Source organism: Dermacentor andersoni, chromosome 3 (genome assembly GCF_023375885.2).
Source record: "Dermacentor andersoni chromosome 3, qqDerAnde1_hic_scaffold, whole genome shotgun sequence".
Taxonomy (NCBI): Eukaryota; Metazoa; Arthropoda; class Arachnida; order Ixodida; family Ixodidae; genus Dermacentor; species Dermacentor andersoni.
Genome location: NC_092816.1, coordinates 82,758,836 through 82,778,565, shown reverse-complemented (window position 1 = coordinate 82,778,565; position 19,730 = coordinate 82,758,836). Strand labels below are relative to the sequence as shown.

At 46.6% G+C, this 19,730-nt stretch overlaps 2 protein-coding genes across 3 annotated transcripts; one reads left to right on the top strand and one right to left on the bottom strand.

Annotated features, from left to right (window-relative positions):
- The first annotated feature begins 6,487 nt into the window (after positions 1-6,487).
- LOC129384161 (putative nuclease HARBI1) lies at positions 6,488-9,083 on the top strand. Its single transcript, XM_072286849.1, has 4 exons — positions 6,488-6,526; positions 6,617-6,758; positions 7,271-7,531; positions 9,070-9,083. Exons 1-4 carry the CDS (start codon positions 6,488-6,490, stop codon positions 9,081-9,083), a joined length of 456 nt encoding a protein of 151 aa, XP_072142950.1.
- Positions 7,570-12,255, bottom strand: LOC129384138 (uncharacterized). Of its 2 annotated transcripts, none has more exons than XM_072287237.1 (5): positions 12,116-12,255; positions 11,517-11,625; positions 11,187-11,304; positions 10,396-10,823; positions 7,570-10,000 (listed from the first exon to the last, which is right to left on the bottom strand). In XM_072287237.1, coding segments are annotated over exons 1-5 (906 nt in total). In that variant the 5' UTR covers positions 12,118-12,255; the 3' UTR covers positions 7,570-9,751. The 2 variants fall into 2 exon arrangements, with proteins under 2 accessions (XP_072143338.1, XP_054925290.1); XM_055069315.2 differs by lacking the exon at positions 12,116-12,255 and adding an exon at positions 11,689-11,976.
- Positions 12,256-19,730: the final 7,475 nt, after the last annotated feature.

Genomic DNA, 19,730 nt, shown 5'->3' with positions numbered 1-19,730 from the left:
ACAGAAAACGATGTACACTTGTAAGCAATCATTAATGCAGTGGATGCAGTCTACCCAAAATTCGAAATAGCAATTAAGATAAGCAGTTTGCACATTTGGAAAAAAGCAACGAAGAATTAAGGAAAATAAATTTTGTATCGAGATGCGTCTGGTTAAGGTCCGCGGAAATGGTAAATGAAGGCGCAATATGAATACACATTTTATTAAAAGCCGATGAATAAAATATATATTTAACAAGCTTTAAAAAGTAAGAACATCAACATCAAACTGGGAATGACCGTAAAACATTAATGAACAACCTGTGAAAAAATGGGATGGGCAATATAATAACCAGGTGCAAGATTGCGAAACATTGAGCGCTGGTTGTAATCATGCTGATGTTGATCGCTTCAAGTATCTGTCTCCATGTGAAACATTTGCTTTTCATGAACAGGGAAATTAGTAATTTATTAAACAACTCTAAGTTCAAATGCTGTTCGATGGGGGCGAAATGCGAGAACATTAGTGAACTTAGATTTGGGTGCACATTAAAGAACCCCAGGTGTTCGAAATTTTCGGAGTCCTCCACTACGGCGTGCCTCATACTCAGAAAGTGGTTTTGGCAAGAAGAATATTGTAACGCCAGTTCTCCTGGGGAGGCATTTATTTAGCCATAATATCCAAATGTGTAAACTTAAAATTTAATGGTTTAAATGGACCTTGGTTCCTGCCAAACAATTTTCTGATCTTTGTATCAACGCAGATGCCTACACGATATATATGTTGGCAGGACTAAGAACAGTACATTATACTTGTTACCACAACCAAAGCGAAGTTTGGTAACATTAAGTGAAAGAAACAATGAGCATTGAACAATACTGATTCAAGTCATCCGGAAAGCTTGCTAAATTAGGGGATCATAGGGATTAGGGTATGTTAGAGTTAGCGAATCAGAGGGCACAATTCTTTTTGTTAGAATACCGAATATGCTTTAAATAAATGCTGCGTTCAAACTAACAAAGGAGTAGCCGGTTTGTGAGATGGTGACCGATGCATACGAAAGCTCATGACATTCTGTGCAGCAGAACGTTGCCGATGAGTTGTTATGCGCACGAATGCACCTTTTCATGCAGAATGACATCCTGCGGTCTAACGTTTTGCAAAAACACCACAGTGGAAGGCAAGAGCGGTAAAGTTGTTGAATATCACCAAAACTTATTTTATTACTGATTATGTTTACTGTTCGTTAACCGTTCACAGACCGTTCTCTACGGATGTTGTAAACGCGCGTCCTGCTTTTACAGGCGTAGCAACAATGGTCTGTGGCACTGACCAGGAGAAATGCTTATGAAGTTTATGCAAGAGTACACCCTACGAATTACACCCGAATTCATATTTCAATCTGAGAATAGAGGAGGGAAAAACTATTTTCTGGTGGAGGACGCATAGTCCTGAGTACAAGAAACAAGTGTACTTTACCCATTGCTGTTGTCGATGCCTATTCACTAGCAGTTACATATAATATGGCAGTTGCAATCGCATTTCCACAAGCTATAGTTACTGCAAGGTGCCGGCAGTTTACCGGTACACAGCTGTAATACATTTAGGCAAAGCTAAAATAAAGCTCTCTAATGAATTTTTATTATGACACAATTGGAATCTACCATTCTGCGAATGAGTGAAGCGCTATGTCCCGTCTAATACAATGAAACACCTTTGAAGAACCTGAATCACCACCTGAGCCGCGATGAGGTGAACACTGTACTCAGTGTAAACTAGTGCACCTTTATAGCGTAAAACTGTGGGGTTGCATTTATTATCATTTGTGAAGGTTCATAATTTAAGCTGCGCACAGTTAAGATCATCCATGCAGTTTTGCAAAACACAACTCTCTTTTTTTGTTGCTTAAAGGTAATGACCTGTAGGGCCATAACATGTACACTATGATCTTCATTCCCAAATAAACAAAGCGAGTAGCCCCACCCTAAGTGTTATGTGCCTTCTGTCGAACATTTTATGTCGAAAATTGCTAGTCTGGGATGCTGCCGTTGGCACCGAAACTGATTTCTGGAACAATATAAAGTATTAAGTGCTGTGATCGCAGTGTTTTCACTGCTGTTTAAGCCTCATCCGGTCTTATAGTAAAGAAAATGCGGAATAAATGCAACATGTATATTTCACGTCGCAACCCCCATGAGGTATTTAATAGTCTCAAATATAAATGATTCCAGATTTCCCGACTGAAAGAAGGGCATCATGCCAGCGATTCGTGCACTTGGTGCTATATTTATTTTTATTTATTTCAGTTAGAAGGTGCATGCATTGTCAGCGATATCAGTTGACAGGTTTTAAATTGACTGCTTTCTAAAATTAGGCAAATTCGTTTTCGCAAATAGCGTTGTAGATGGTAGCAAGAACTTGCTTAGCAGAAGTATACGGTGCCTGCAGTCTTCTGATCTCATCACCATTTTACCGGAAATCATCTACAAGGTTTCTTATGATGAACACAAATTTGCTTGCGCGGGAAAAACAGGACATGTAAACAAGTGAATCATGCAGCATAGGAACGGTATCAGCAAGAACTATGCAATAAGCACTATATCAGTAAACACAGTCGCTCGACACGCATAGACTATCAACCACAAGAAATATTGGGATGATTTAAAATTCTGGCAGTGGAATGAAATCTGTCTTCAAATCTAAATCTAAACTCTTTGATTATTCAGTCTACTACCACTACTGTCACCAGAAACTTTCACCATCATTATATTATCTACGCCAAATCATTCTGACCGATATGGAAGCCTTCTAAAGCTGTTTTTTACTGCTAATACTTTAATGGAATGAGGTATCCATATGAAGACCATGCCACCTACTTATTTACTGTTTTTTTTGCTAATGATAAGAGAAGAAATTCACTCCTAAACTGCATTGAGCCTGAGCAAGTTCTATGTTTTAAGCCGTTTATTCTCTTTCCCTTTGCATTCTTTGACCTACCTGGTTAACTAAGTAGGCAGAAAAAGTGCAGGAGAAGTGTGGTGGCACCGAATTAGACTTGTGCCCTAGAAAACCTTTTCACGTTCACTGGGCGAACAACTGTGTCTGGTCTTCGCTTCTGCTTTCAACTGCTGTGGTCTCGGCATCTGTCTTGAGGGCCATGATCATCCCATGAAAACCTTGTCTCCACAGGCTGCATAAAGAAGAATAATATTCTGATTGAAGTATTTTTTTAAATACCTCATTTAATTTCTATTCGTAGCTTTGCGACGCAAAATTGGCGCGTGACTGGCTACACATGGCATTTTACGTGTATTTCGAGGCTTCTTTCTTGCAAAACACTTTTACCTAGCACACAATGAGCAACAGAAACCTGAGTTCTCTCACCTGCACTGTGCATTTCATTATTACATTTCAGAAGTTTATTGACTAATTAGGAGCAATAATGCAATTAGCCAGAATGGAAAATATAATCTATTATCTCCATGCGACGTCAGGCAACATTACCTTGGCCTTGTCTAGCTACATGGTATTTACATATTTCTAAATCTTGGTGCATAATATTTGCGATGTCCTGTAGATCGAAAAACAATATTAGAATTTTCATGCTCAGGTCATGCGTGTTGTTTGTGACTATAGCTGCTTCAAGTGATTCTTTTCGTATGGTGCAAGAGTTTTTAAGCTAAATTGTTTTGCAGCAGGCGCGCAATCAAGAAAAACCGAGCAAAAAGTCAAGTTGTATTCACTGTTCAGACGTTTAACTAAGAAGCTGTAGAAAAAAAAAACAGGACACAACATCTATCGCATTTAACCACATAATGAACGTGCTCGCGTAATTAACGCCGCCCCAACTTTTCCAAACGAGTGTTTTTTCGTTCTTTTCACGCGTAATGATCACGCCCTGAACATGCTGCTGTGAAGTAGGAGACACACGGTACGATTCGGTGATCGATATGGCGTTCGGCGATTGGGATTGTGTCTGACACCCTGTAGGACGCCGAATCGTATCATGTCTCCAACTTTTATTGCAATTGCAATTATAGGAACACTCCAGGTGCATTTTTGTCGTCGTCGTCGTTGTCGACGCCAGCGTGCGCCGCATGATGTAGGCGTGAGTGAAAGCGCGCGAGGGAAGCTGATGATTGCAGCTCAATCTGGCACGCAGTCTTTCGTCACGCAAAAGATCCAAGGAAAGTGGCATGGAAGGCCCGACGACGGCGTTGCACTCTAGCAGCAGCTGCGCACTGCACAACCGCGCCCCAGGGGCGCCGATGATCGCGGCTAGTTTTCCATCTCAATTTCCCGCGCACATGGGAAGAAAGCGGGAAGAAAACCCGCCGTCTTCCATCGCGTGTATATGTACAGTTTTGACTACCCTTCCTTAAGAGAAGCGCCGCGCGCGTTGTCCCCTGGTGCCGCATTTTGTGAGCAAGGAGAAAAAAACAGAATCGCTTTCGTTATCGCATTTTGGCTGTAGTTACCGGGACCGTAAAATAATTGCTTGGCAAATAATTGAATTCAGAAAGAGGAGAACGCTATCTCTCCCACAAGGCAGTGCATTTTATACAAAGATATAGAGAATGCCAGAAGAAGAACGCAGGGAGATCAAACAGACGGTTTGCTACTGGGGATAGCAAACCTTAGTGTTGCAATGCAGTGCACTGCGATGCGTCAATAAGCACTATTATAGCGTTAACACACGCATAAATTTGGGCATATAATCAACGTTACAAGGCCCGTATGCGCGGCAAACTACGACCGAAATAGAGGATGCGTATATATATATATATATATATATATATATATATATATATATATATTTGGTATTGCGGCCTTTACTACAAAGCTAGCTCACACCACGTATGTATCTTCATAATGCGTAGAGTTTACATGTTCAATAAAATATTGTTTGCTGAAACTTTTTTGAGTACGAGCTCTCAAAAGACAGTGTGTATAGTTTTCCTCGCAAAAATACATATGTTCGCATAACAAAAATGCGGAATTCCGTCTATTTCGTGCAAAACAGTGGAGCCACTGTAATATTACGGTGAAATGTGCGTAAAAAATTAAAACGGGGAGTAATTTCTGTATAATAGCGGAAGCTTTTGCCGTATTATTGAAATACGGCATACTTCCCGTATTTTTGCCTCCAATTCCACCACGTAGTGGCGGACATATTTTACTTTGTGTACCCATTGACACGTGTGTTGCATCGATATTTGACTTACAAGAATATGAACAGTCTAATCAGGAGTACCACATTTGGGAAAGGAAGCTAAAGTTGACAAACATCCGAGACATATGCTAGTCTAATCGTCGCTCGTTTGTGTAATGACAACAGGACAGGGCTGTTTTTGTATTCGCTAATGAGATTTTAACCAATCGTTCGTGGCTGATTGCGGGAACATGTATAGTGAAGTCGTAGAAACGGACACTGTATGCGCAAAAAATCAGAATGGATAACGGAATAATTAGCGATACCTCTGAAGCAGAAGTTCAACACAACTTTTAGGAGGTAAGGTTCTTCTGCATTGAAGCACCAAAATAACCGAAGACCACTTGATTGCTCCGCACGTTTGGGAAACCAATACTGAAACTGGCCTACTATCGATAATTCAATTCAAATTCATATGCCTGGAAATCTCACGGGCTACAATTTTTAAATTTGCCTCCAGCCCTAAATACGTAATATATTTAACATATAGTTTCCAAATTTTTCTCACATAGTCAGCTGTACATTTTAATGAACTCTACAACTGAACGTCCGCCTCCTAGAGGGTTCTAGGGTGCGATTTTGTAGGAATTCTATTACTTTTTCCATGCCTTTTGCCGCCATCACTGAGCAGCCATTGGTCGAAAATGACCGGGCCGCGCCCATTTTGTCTGTCAATCACGCGACGTCAGGAACCCGCAAAAACTGTAATCGTCATCGTGACGTTGAGGCACTCATTATGCGGAGCAAAAGGCACGGATTTTTGGAACGGCCAGAGGCAGGGTCGTTTCCGAAGGCATGAAAAAAATGGCCGCCCCTCTGACCGCTATGGCCGTGGCTCTTCGCCGTCGCCGACGTGAACAGGGAGAGCCAGACGACGCGTTTGACATGCCGGATGACCATTTTCGACGGCGTTTTCGCCTCTCGAAGGGAACGGTGCGGTTGTTGTGCGAGGAACTGGCGGCGGAACTAGAAGCTGAGCGAGCGACGGGACTGTCGGTGGAGCGGAAAGTGTTGTGTGCGCTGCGCTTCTTTGCTACCGGGAGCTTCCAAGCGTCCGTTGGGAGCGAGGAAACGATCCGTGTGTCGCAGTCGACGGTGAGCGAGTGCGTGCGACGTGTGGCAGAGGCTGTCGTGAACGCAGGGGCCCGCAACAAGTGGGTCCATTTTCCAAAGACAGCCGAGGCAGCCGTGAAGGAGGGTTTCCTTCGGCGCGGCGTTATCCCCGGCGTCATCGGATTCGTAGACGGCAGCCTCATAGCCATTATCGCACCCAAGGGTGAGCGCAATGCTGTGTTCATGTGCCGCAAGGGATACTACGCCCTCAACTGCATGTTCGTAAGTAAAACTCACGTTTTCTGCGATCCTTTTTGAAAGTTACGTTGCTCTTGCCAACGGGCACTTTCTCTGGTTTACGTTTTACCTCAGATCTGCGACGCGGACATGAAAATCTTGGCCTTGGACCCTATGCGACCGGGGTCGGACCACGACGCTTTTGTCTGGCGGACGACATGGTTGCGCCGGCGGTTCCAAGCGGGGCGCATCGTGAATGCCGGGGAATACCTCCTCGGTGAGAAAAAAACATTTTTTTTTGGCGCAGTCACGCTTCAGCAGCGCAGAACGCCGTGTCCGCTCCAACCCAAACTTTTAACCAAACCACAAGAACATCAGTAATTCCGGAGTAAAAAAAGAAAATTAAGACATTGACTGCCACGATTGGCAATGTTCGAAGTGTTAAGTTACAAGCACATTATGTGTCTGCGAGGAGCTGACGAAAGCAACACGTATTAGTGCTTTCTGCACCCAGTGACTGCCAGAAGCAGAAGAAATGAACACACATTACTGCTACTACTGTCATTGATAGCACCAACAAGTGTTGATTTCTTGTTTGTGGCAGGCACCGCGCACACTTGTAAATTGGTTAAGAGTTTGTGACGGGTATGGACATGCTCAACTCATGCTTTTACTTGGGACTTGCAACCCTGAAGTCTACCTTTGTTGAATGATGCTGTAGCTTTCCTCAGTTGACAACTTGCCTCTCGTCAGCGGAGTACTCAATGTACTATTTCCATCTTTGTGCAGGTGACAGTGGCTACCCCTTGGAGCCGTGGCTCCTGACCCCGGTTCCTGGCCATCCTCCAGTGCACACAGCCGAGGGGCAGTACAACACAGCACATGCCGCCATGCGTTCCGTAGAGGAGAGGTGCATTGGGCTCTTAAAGAGCCGTTTCCGCTGTCTTCAGCGATATCGCACCCTCCTCTACGAGCCGGAACGTGCAGCCAACATTGCCGCGGCATGTGCTGTGTTGCACAACCTTCGCCTTTCTGAAGGCGACGAGTCAGGCGATGACAGTCATGACGACAGCAGCAGCAACAGTAGTAGTAGTGAGCTTGACAATAACGGCGACCCCACGCCACACAGTCTGCCCCGTAACACGGGCTCTAGAATGCACTACTTGAGAGGGCGGGCTGTTCGCGACAATGTCATTGGCATGTTTGGCACAACCCGTGCGCAGCACATGCGTTATTTGAGGAGCGTGCGGCGGCAGCTGCGACGTCAACAGCAGCGTCAGCATCGTTAGGTGCATGCACACAGTTTTAAGTAATTGCATTGTGCATTTCATGCTGTGAAATTGCAGATACATTTCCCGTGCTAAGTTGTAGTTGATGTCTGCGTAATGCAAAGCATTCATGATTTGTTGAGAAATGTAAAAGTTGTTAAAAAAATTAAATTATGGGGTTTTACGTGCCAAAACCACTTTCCGATTATGAGGCTCGCCGTAGTGGAGGGCTCCGGAAATTTCGACCACCTGGGGTTCTTTGACGTGCACCTAAATCTAAGTACACGGGTGTTTTCGAAATGCGGCCGGGATTCAATCCCTCGTGCTCAGCAGCCTAACACCATAGCCACTGAGCAACCACGGTGGGTACATAAAAGTTGTGTAGTGAAGGGTTATGTAAAGCCTGCACTTATAGTAAGTAAAACAGTATCGTTAGAGGTGACACATGAGATTGAAAGCAAGCTAAAAATGAGTGCATATTCAAAGTGTCTGCCACAATTTGCTTGTTGCTGCTGTCGTCATCTAGATGCATGTAGCCTGATTCTTACTCGTATCCCCTTACGCATTGATGGACATAAGCGCCTGTCTCCTCACTTTCTACTAGCACAGAGAAGCTCACAGAAGCCAAGATGTACAGTGCACGTCACACCTTCCGCTCCATGGAACGTGCTGTTGCACGCGCAGCTTCTAGGTCCTCCACCATTTTGTCTCGCAACAACGGCAAAGTTCCTTTCGAGTGACGAAAATGCCGTCCAACTGGTCATCCGACATGTCAAACGCTGTGGCTCCCACGAAGTGTGTGCACGCACGAGCAGTTGATAGATTTTAACAAAGTGACCTCACTTGTATATAGCAGAACTCAGCAATGTTAATCAGTAATATTTGTACAGTGCAAGCTAGTACTAGAAATGTAGTTGCGATGTGTAAATAAAAGCACTAGAGGAAAACTGCACCTTTCTGTATTTCAGTCAACATACACTTGTTTATGTACACATCACATGCGACAGTCTCTACATTGAAGAAGTGTGAGAATCATGAGTACTCAGTAGTAGAGACATTATGCAACATATCACAGACATGTTGGAATAAATATCGGATCACATTGTTCTTGCATCATAATATATCACAGGTAACGGCATGCATCGTTTAAGAAAACTGTTGTACACTGCACAAGTACACAGTAATAACAACTGGCTTAAACTGCACCAGCAACAGAAATGAGCAGGTGCTTAAATCACATGCCAACAGAATATTTATCACAGCGAAATGTATAGGTACATCACTACATGTGAAAGGAACATGCTGTTGTGGTGCTCAAAGTGAAAGAGCCATAGCACCATATTATGATATTCAGTAAGACAAACTGCATAAATATTACACACAAATTGCACCACAAGGGCTAAAATACAATGTATCACAACCTGAAAGATTACTGAATGACAACAAATTGTTTGATAATGAGACAGATGTGCAAGAAAAGAGACATTCCAGCTCTGTACGTAGTGACACAAACAAATATGCATATGCAACAAACAAAAAATAAACATTACAAATGAAAAGAAGGAGCATAGGCAAGGAATTTTCATAACTTTTTTCTTTTTTGCTGTGTATATTGACAGGTTGCTTTCGACATTATAGTAAGGCCTGAAAATTTCACCATTCGATGACAAGGATTAAATAGTAGAACACTTGCAGTGTGGCGTCGTGCTTAAATTGACATGACAATAACTAGGCACCTCAAAATTGCAGTGCCACAGTCGGAATGCCCACACACACCAGGCCTACAGGCACTTTTGCAGGTGAGCCTGATGGTGTGCACGCTCTTATGGCTGAAGTAAACCTTGAAGAAAAAATTCATGCTGCAACGGCTATGCTACTTATGGTTGCATTAAAGGGTGACTTCAGCAATTATTTATTTGCAAACTAGCAATATTTGCCCTTCATATCATTAATACATCAGCAAATTTTAAGATAAGTTACAAATTCCTTGCCTATGCTACCTTTAATTATGTGGGGCCTGAGAGGGGGGAGGGGCTTGGCTGCCACCATGCCCCAGTGCAGCCAGCAGCAGCTGAAGCAGGCGCTCGTTGGTCTCGTGCGACCGACGCGCCACTTCGAGGCGTTGCCGCTGCACTTCGAGGCGCTGAGACTCCACTTCCCGCATTGCCGCCACCTCCTCCCCGAGGTGCCGCAGGCTCTCCATGTGGGCCTCGTGGTGCTGCCGCAGGCTCTGCAGGTGGGCCTCGTGGTGCTGTTAGCAAAGATGTGTAATTAGTTTAATTACAGAAGCTCAGTAACAGGGCCTTTGTGTGTTGCATTCATCCCCATTTGCAGGCTATTGTCTTGTCATTGTATATTCAAACACTGGAAATATCTTTCTGGCCCATCAAACTTGTGCCGTCGCATTCCATTAAGAAGTGTTACATAGCTATACCTGCTTCCTTGAATTCAACGCCACTTTTTTCTTTTTGCCACATAATTGCGTAGATATTTACACATGTTATATCACACGAATGTGTACAAGATATCACCACAGGACTACACGTATACATTATGCTTGTTCACTGATTAATATAATTTTTAGAGAGGTCATATGCTCATCAATTTCATACGCAGAAAAATATACATCTGTGGCCTTGCACATACCTGCCGGTTTTGTTCCAGCAGTTGTTGGCGGAAGCGAGTGTCCTCTTGAACTCTGGCTTCCTCCAACTGGCTCTGGCGAACGTATGCGGCAGTAGCCGTCATCACAGCACCATCAAGTTCCTGCTGCCTGGGCTGTCTACGGGGTGCCCGTGGCTCTCGAGGGGTAGGCTGCGGCACCTGGGGGGTAGGCTGTGGCACCTGCGGGGTTGGCTGCGGCACCTGCGGGGTTGGCTGCGGCACCTGCGGGGTTGGCTGCGGCACCTGCGGGGTTGGCTGCGGCACCTGCGGGGTTGGCTGCGGCACCTGCGGGGTTGGCTGCGGCACCTGGGTGGTAGGCCGCGGCACCTGGGTGGTAGGCCGCAGCACCTGGGGGGTAGGCCGCAGCACCTGGGGCGTAGGCCGCAGCACCTGGGGCGTAGCCGGTGGCTCTTCATGCAAGGCAAAAGCAAAGACTGCTCATTCACTGTTATCCGACCTACACAGATTGATTGTCCTAACCAGTCACTTTGAAATGTCATTATAGCTGCATAGCTACAATAATGATACACAAAACAGGTAGTTAGAGCAAAAGATGCCACAGAAAGTTGCTGGTAGCAGTAACCCATAAGAAGCACAAGGAATCTCTATTACAACATCAAGTCATTTGTAGTCTTGCATTTCTCCTTCATGAATGAGAGCTGGATGTTGGACACAAAGGTAATAACAGCAGAGTGACGTACTTTACTTCATAGCAAGATCATACAGCAACTGCAAACAACAATGCTACTACAAAAGCTAGATCACTGCCTTACGTGTAAGGCCACTTGGCCCAGCAACAGCTGCAGGGCCCGACACCACGAAAGCAGTTGTCGCTGGTAGATTTCTGCGGGAACCGCTGGGCCCTGCAGCTTCCTCTGAACTTGCCTCGTCCTGCAATCAGAGTAGTGTTCAGACATTGCGAGCAGTGTGTGCAATGCGCATCATGTACACAAGTTGCTGCTCAGAGTACATAACCTATATTGTCACTTGCACAAAAAAAGGGCTTAAAAATTTTGCAATATTGTGTTTCAATGTAATGCTGAAAATTTGTGAGGTCACAGCAGGTCACACAAACAACACTTTTTTAAATCCAATGTACGCACCTCGCTATCGGGGAAGTACTCAGGGGGGGAAACAAGGACCCCTCCTGTCCTCATAAGGACGTCGAGGACGCGGCCGTCCACGCCACCCACTTTGCCACCTCCAGTAGCCCTGCAAACACGGCAACAACGACAACGTGAAACTACGTTACTGTCAGCATCATTAGAAGCTCACCTCTTCTCGCTCGCGGCCCTGGCCGCTTCTTTTTTCGCTTTATGGGCCATCTTGGCCCAATGGTTCCGCCAACGGCTGGTGGCCTTTACGGCTGGCCCCTGTGCGTTAAGCACCGCCGCCACCTCCTCCCACAGTTCGTTTTTTTGAGCAGCAGTCATACGTGGCGAGAACTCTGTAGAAGCTCTCGCCAGGTATGGGTGCTGCTCGATGAACTGCACGAGAATAGCCGCCTGCTCTTTGGACACCCGCGGCCCTTTTGCTGCCATTTTCTCTTTGTCAAATTGAGAATTTCAGCCGGCCCGCAGCACAGTAAGAAATTTAGAGGCAAACATTCTGTCTAAGCTAAGCGCCTGCATAAAGTGCTCACTACGACTTATTTCTGCCTTTTTATACCAGTAATGTAAAAAAAGGTGAAGTCACTACTCACATTTAATGTTGTAGCAGCTTCTTTCTCGGAGCGTATCAGTGCAGGAAGTATTACCGATGCAGCGATAACTTTAAGGAAGCTATCGTTATGTCATGGCGGTGCCCTATGGAAAATGCCTTGACAGTTCTCGATCCACTATGTTGCAATGTTTCACCTCGGGGGCTACGGATAATTCTTCTTGACTCTTCCTAAAGAAGAAATTATCACACGTCAGACATGCAGCGAAACCCACACGACAATGCAAGCACTACACGAGCAATAATTACTCACCTCAATCAGTATCTGACGGGGGCGGGGCCGCAATTACGGGCACGCAAGGGGCTGTCAGCTGTTCAGACAGACACGCTAGGGGCTGTCAGCTGTTCACAGGTAAACAAAGGCTGCCATTTTGCTTGCGCTCAACGGCATGGATTGGATGCACATCCGACTACTACGTGGCTACGACTTCAAAAATAGAGCACTTGCGTTTGCATTTCTTTGGACTGCGGCAGCTTTTGCGTTGTACTGTAACAAAATGAATTTGCTTTACGCAGCATGGAAGTCCGCTTTTATTAAGTGCCGTTTTACAAAACAAATTTGCTATACAGTCCCGGAAAAAGAGAAGAGAATACGAAAGAAACATCCGGCCAATGAAGGGAGCTTCTGATTGGACGATCCAAGAAAACGTCGTGCCTACGTACACACAATTTCCAAAATCGGTGACGTCACGCGAGAAGGCATTGGCATGAAAAAAGTCATTTCTACAAAATCGCACCCCTAGCTCAACGAGTGCAATTCTAATACATACCACAGTAAATATTTTTTCTAAATTATGGTTATTAGATAAAACACATATATGTTTAAGCAGTGCCTTGCACGATGCCGAAAACGTTGCAAAGTTAAAAAAATCGCATCTGCTGTTCAGCTGGTAATATATTTCCTACGTTTGCCAACAGAAGGGGTGGTTATCTCCGATATGAAAAAGGGTGGCATTCGCGAAATGACTATTGCTAAACACTATGCACTCGTGCTTTGTTATTAGCAAGTAGTCACTGCAATTTATAATTTCTTTCTCTCTTTCAGTGTCGCAAGGAGCATAATGGAAACATAACAGGTTGCCCACCAGGATGCCGCAACTGTGTACATGCAAATCCGCGGTTTGACCTTACTTTCGGAACTGGAGTATGCAGTCCTTAACAGTGGTTTTAAGCAGCTAGAAACGAAAGGATTGACGTTTCAAGCAGTGTCTTCAAATTAACTCATGTGCTTCTCTTTTTCTGCAATAGGCACAAAATTTTATTCGCTCCCCTCAACAAGCGGAATCAATAATTTGGGTGGTGAATGGTCCTTACTTTAGTGTAGTAAAGATTTTGATGCAGCTTTCTTGTGTTCTGAGTTTTTCTTGAAATTTGTTTGTGTGGGGGAAGGAGGAAGGAAAGCAGTCAGCACTGTTTTTTGTTCTATTTAATACACAGAACATGTTTTCTTGTGCTCACCCATTTGTCGGAAAGATAAGATTTCTTACATTCAATACCAACCAAGAAATGTTTTACCAGGAATTAATTTGCTGTCGACTGCTAAAGTGATGGCTACATAAAGCGATAAAATACTCGCTTCTGCTTCAAACGCCAGTTGAACAACTCTGTAATGGGAAAACTTCTCGAACCATATACCAGCCCCTATGAAAGATATTCCACCTAACATATGAGCGTGTGGTGAACGTGAAATTGCTCTGTCAGTGACTGTCAGTGACTGCGTGCCTGCGGCGGTTTCGTTTCTGTCTAGTCGTCTAAGCAATTTTAAGGCGAAAATCTTAGGTGGCTGGTTCAAGTGACTCATACCAGCGAAGAGCGACATCTATTTGAGTGATTCAAACAAATTTGATGAGTGGTACAAAGAATATCTTCAGCAGAATTGTCTCATACAAAAAAACAACAACCTGCAATAGCTCATACCTCCATGAGCAAGAAAAGATGTAATGGCTTATTATAAATGAAGATACTAAAGGAAAAAGAAGAACGACGGAAAGAAAGAAAGCAAATATCAACATTAGCAATGACTCATCAACCCGTAAGCAAGCAATGATGCAATGGCTGAATGTGAGGGAACAAACGGTAAAAAAGAAAGAGTGCATTAAAGAAAGAAAGAAAGAAAGAAAGGACGACGCAAAGAAAGAATAAAAGAAGAACAAAAGGAAGAAAGAACCTTTAGATAGTGCATAAGGTGCTCGCATGTGTCGTTGAGGAAATTGACCTACATCGACATACATTTACTTCAGACGGCAGCTTGTAATGCCTTGCAAGAAGGCTGACGCCTCAAATCGCATTAGTAAGGGCATGACCTGGTGTGCAGCAGGCTTTCGCCTTCACGTGTTACAGGAGTGTAAAATGCTACCAATTTTTGTCAAATAATGTCGTCTTAGTCAAATACTGACTACTCAAGTTTTATATGAGGCCTCGTTAAAGATGCTGTAGTATGTCGTAGCAAGACAATGTATTGTTATTCTCGAAACGCAGTTTTGTAAGCTGCAGCATGCGTAATCAATGCGCAACGTTGTCTGGACGTTGTCCCAGTGTGACAAATGTTGTCTGATGGCCACGATGTCAAAAAATAGCCTAACATCTACGTTCTATAAACGTATATAAACGTCGCGCTAAATCGGTAATGGTAACATTGTAGCAAAAAAATAAACTTTAAAATTGCCTTTCTCCACAATGTTGTCTTGCGTCAAATATGTGGACAATGATATAGTGCCAGGCTACTGTAGCATTTCGCATGCTTACTAGTGTTACAGTTTCGGTTTAGATGGCTTTCTATTGCATGGAGCCACTTGCGCCATCCTGTAAAGGTGGACAAAATAAACAACATGGGATCATTTGCAAACACGATATCCAGTCTACGATCCTGTCGCAATACATATAGTCGGTTTCTGTTCCTTGGGCGCAACTGTTTACGGTGACCGCAGAGTCGGTCCACCTTTTGGAACACATGTAACAAGTGGCGACGAGAGAAAAATATTCATATTTCTCATTCATGTTTCTTCAAGTGCGTCATCCTTCAGGTGCGTCGTCGTTACACGCCCACTTGTACGGGCATGAGTTCTTCATTTGTCTAGTGTATTCGACACCACAGAACTTTTTCGTGTCTATGTTTGGCAAACTAGAAGCATTCGACGGAGGAGACGGATATGTGCGGCCCTGCTACGTTGAACGCACTGAAGCTTTCTTCATCGCCAGTAACATCGCAGCAGAAAAAAGAAGTCAGCCTTCTTTAGTTTTCGTGGGCAGAAGACGTATGCTCTCGTTTGAGATCTCATTAAACCCACCCAGTCGGAAATCAGAATCTTGGGAGAAATTCATTCCGTCTCTGTTACCATTACTGCCCAAAGCCATCTGCTGTTGTTCAGCGTTCTAGGTTCAACACTCGCGTTTGCATGGAAGGCGAGTCCGTCAGTCCCTTAGTGGCCTCACTCAAACGTCTCTCGAAAATTGCAACTTTGTAACTCACTTTGTCAATATGTTGAAGCAACCTATCGTGTGCAGCATCACTGACACAGCCGTGAGGCGAGGCTGCTTCAGAAAGCAGACCTTACCTACAAAGCCGCCGGGAAAACTGCACTTGCCACGGAAGCTGCGAAGAAAGATGCCGATAAGATAGCCATTTCCAGTGGAAGTTCCTTTCCTATGCATAAAATTGTGGCTTCAAAGGGACGTGTCTCAAGCCACCGCGGCGGGGAGGAACACCTTGCGACTGAGTGCAAGCACATTGGCGCTACGGGTGACTACTGCCGGAAGCACGAAGACATTGCTCAAGTGTGCAACTTGAAGAAAAAGACGCTGCATCACGGAGCGACAAGCCTGCAAAAAGTACACCATTCCGCGCCAACAGCTCACAAAACTTTAAGTGGAACGCACCGCGTCAACGCTGTTGACAATAATGCTCCTCCTGATGTGTTTGACATGTGGCCAGTCGAGACCGTCGCACCTTCGCCGCGCTTCATCGCGACCGTCAGAGTATGCTTCAAGCCGCTTCGTATAGACCTGGACACCGATGCGAGCGTTCCTGTCATTGCAAAAAAAACGCCTTCGGGAGCTGCTACCATTGGTAACTGTCGCGCCATCGGATGTGATCCTGCGCAGTTACTCGATCGAACTCACACAAGTTCAAGACAAAGCAGATGGCGCAGTATAGTTCGACAAGAAGAAAGCTGTCCTGCCTTTGTTGCTGACTGGGGAAGTTACATCAACACTGCTAAGTCGCAATTAGATTCAAGAAGTGGGCATTGACATTGCTGTCTGCGAACAGGTGTTCATGATGTCTCTGGTGGAAATGACGTTCTTCAAGCATGTCCTAAGGTATTTGAAAAGAGCCTTGGGAATTTTACTTACAAAAGCCACATTTGAAGTCCCTCAACGTGCAGTACCAAAGTTTTTCAAGCCACGTACCTTGCCCTTTGCCTTGGGGGATGGGGTGTCACAAGAGCTTCAGCACCTAAAGAGCAAGGGCTTTCTCAAATCAGCTCTCTTTTCAGCTTGGGAATTGGGAATTCCGAGGTAGGCGTCCATTTCTTCGGTAATTAGAGCCGATTTTGTGATTCACGAAGAGCGCCCACCGGCCTCGGCTTCGGCCGAGGGAAGCGGTAGGCCTACTCTCAGGCCGCATCGAGCGGCAGCCAATTACCGACCAATCGCTAATTTGGCAAGCGGACAGGGACCCAATATGTCGACCGCTATGAGAATTGAGGTCGATGGCGAAGAAATTTCACCGGATCAGCTCACGAGAGCCGAGGGGTGGAAAACCGCCGGCGAGAAGTTGAAGCAAAGGAGCCACGCAAGCCAAGATGGCGCCGAATCCACAGTTGACGTCAGCAACAGACGTGGCGATGACATCTATGGCACCACCGACAAGAGCCTTCGTCACAGGATGACGCGGGTAAACAAGGGCAAGCTGCTCAAGGGCGCGAGAATGCCAGACCTCCCGCGCGAAGACGTTAAGTTTGTAATGCGGCCACGCGGCGGGCTTCAAGTGAGCGATGTGGCCCGGGTCGAAATCAGCCGAGCCAATACTGGGGCGGCCCAAGTCGATGCAATTGCAGCAAGAGAAGATATTATTTGTCCAAACCATCAACAGAACATAATCGTCGTGAGTACCTCGAAGAGGGAGCACGCCGACAAGTACGCCATGGTGAAACGCATCGACATTTGAGGAACGGCCCACGAGGTGAGCACTTACGAATCGGCGCCTCACGGAACAGTTAAAGGAGTGATACGGGGCATCCCGCTAGAGGACACCGCCCAAGAAATTCAAGACCTAGTGGTGCACAAGCAGAACCCGACGGTGTTGCAGGCGAAACGGATTGGCAAGACCAGATCCGTGGTGATCGCCTTCGAGGGACCCAAGGTACCCAATTACGTGCGTTACGGGAACCTGCTCGTTGAATGTTCACTGCAGTTCAAGCAGATCGACGTCTGCTACCAGTGCGGCCGCGTCGGACACCGAATGGACGTGTGCCCCAATCCCCAAAATCGCATCTGCCGGGGGTGCGGCATCGCCAACCCGGACAAAGAGCATGCGTGCGTGCCCAAGTGCGGCCTGTGCGGCGGCAAGCATCTCACCGCCGACCGGGCCTGTAAGGCAAAATTTAAGACGCCGTACGTGGTGCGGCGCCGGCGTTGGGAGCGGCGCCGGGCCATCGACGACATCAGCCAAGAAAGAGCTCCTGCAGGCCGACCCCAACGCAGCACCTCTTCGCGGAGCAGTTCGAGAACGCCGGCCCGCAAGGGCAGCCACCAAAGCCGCCAACCATTGAGATCCCGTTCCCGGGATGGCACGAACAGGGCCGACCAGGCGCCATCGGCCGGCTCCAAGGACGGCCGCCGCTGGGAGACGATGGGGAAAGGAGGCAGTCGTAGCTCGAGCGCAAGACGCCGGGGGTCCCGTTCGAGGTCCCGGACCAGATCAAGAACCCGAATCGAGTCCAACCAACGAGGGATACTCGCCGAGAAAAAGGTGGGCTGGACCAACAGGTCTTCCGTCGCTCTAGGGAACGACAGAGAGTTCCCACCCCTCAACCCTACCCCACCTCCCCCCTCTAACCAAAACGCCGCAACACGCCAAGAGTGCGGTGAATGTACAGAACTTAAAAGACTAATCGAAAGGCAAAACACCCAGATTCAGGAACAGAATGCGCAGATCAGAGCACTCATGAGTAAAATAGATGCGCTAGTTAGCGGCAACTCAGCAACTAAAATAACCAAAACGAGCACGGTGCCCGAGAACGCCAACGAGAAACGCAACGTGCCGCGGAGGGACCCCCTCTCACCCCGTCAAGCGCGGAGAGGAGATGCGCAGCCCATGCAACAAGCATTGAATGTTCAAGAAGAGATGGACGCTGAAACCACCGCTGACTGCAAGACGGCAGCAGCGGCACCGCAGACGTCACATCAACAACAGCAACCGCCGCAAGAGGGCAAACTGGCAGCGATACTCGCAGCCATCAATCAAATTAACGAGAATCTCGGCAATATGAATGCCAGGTTAGAGGCCTTCGAGGGTCAAATAAAGATCCTGTCAGTCAAGCACGAACGACTGGCGGCGAAGACAGCGACAATAACCGTGAAGAACAAGTTCGCAGCGCTAAGGAATGAACGCGCCAATAAAGTCAAGGAATTGATCGCGTACAGGCGCGGTCGCATCAAAACGTTAAAGGAAGATGGCGCAGACGCCGCACAGTAGAAAGCAAATCCGCGGGGGGGGGGGGGGGGGGGGCGGGAAACAACGATCATTTACCAATGGAATTGCAGGGACATCCGCACCACGGAAGCCGAGTTACAACTTCACATAGATGGGCTCGACCAGAAACCGGATCTGATCGCGTTACAAGAGACACACGGCAGACCCAGACTCCCGGGTTACGTGACCTACACGGATCCGACGGAAGGCGGGACGGCGTTACTGGTGCGAACCAACATAGCAGCCACCCAGCACCTCACGGCGCAAAAGGGCTGCGAACACACGCTGGTCGAGGTTCACACAAGGACTATTGACAGTGCCGGAAACCTGTTTGTAATGAGCGCATACTGCAGACCGTCACAAAGGCAGTACGACTTCGAAACAACAGTAAGCCAGGCGAAGAGGTTGGCGGGGAACAGGCCGCTCCTGGTCCTAGGCGACTTCAACGCCCCTCACACTACATGGGGTTACAAATACCAATCTAAACGAGGCAAGGCTCTAGCACAGGCAATGGAGGACCAAGGAATGGCGCTCCTTAATGAACCGGGCGTTGTCACCCGAAAGAGAAACAGCGTCAACAGGGACACCACCCCGGACCTGTCGTGGATGGCGGGCTCCCTAGAAGTGGCCTGGCGGAACGAAGACGTAGACCTGGGCTCCGACCACAGCATCATAAGTGTAACGATCAAGGGACCAAGGTACCGGGCAGCCCTCGGCAAAGCCCGGATCACCGACTGGGACCGAATGCGCAAGCACGAGGACGAAGAAAACGAGAACTCCGGAGAAAACGAGGAGGAGGGCAGACATCAAACGTACGCAGAATGGGCGCGAGAACAAAAGATCGCGCTCCACAGATTTACTCAAGAAGTTGTAACAACGATGCAGACGCCCTTCGTCGACGCCA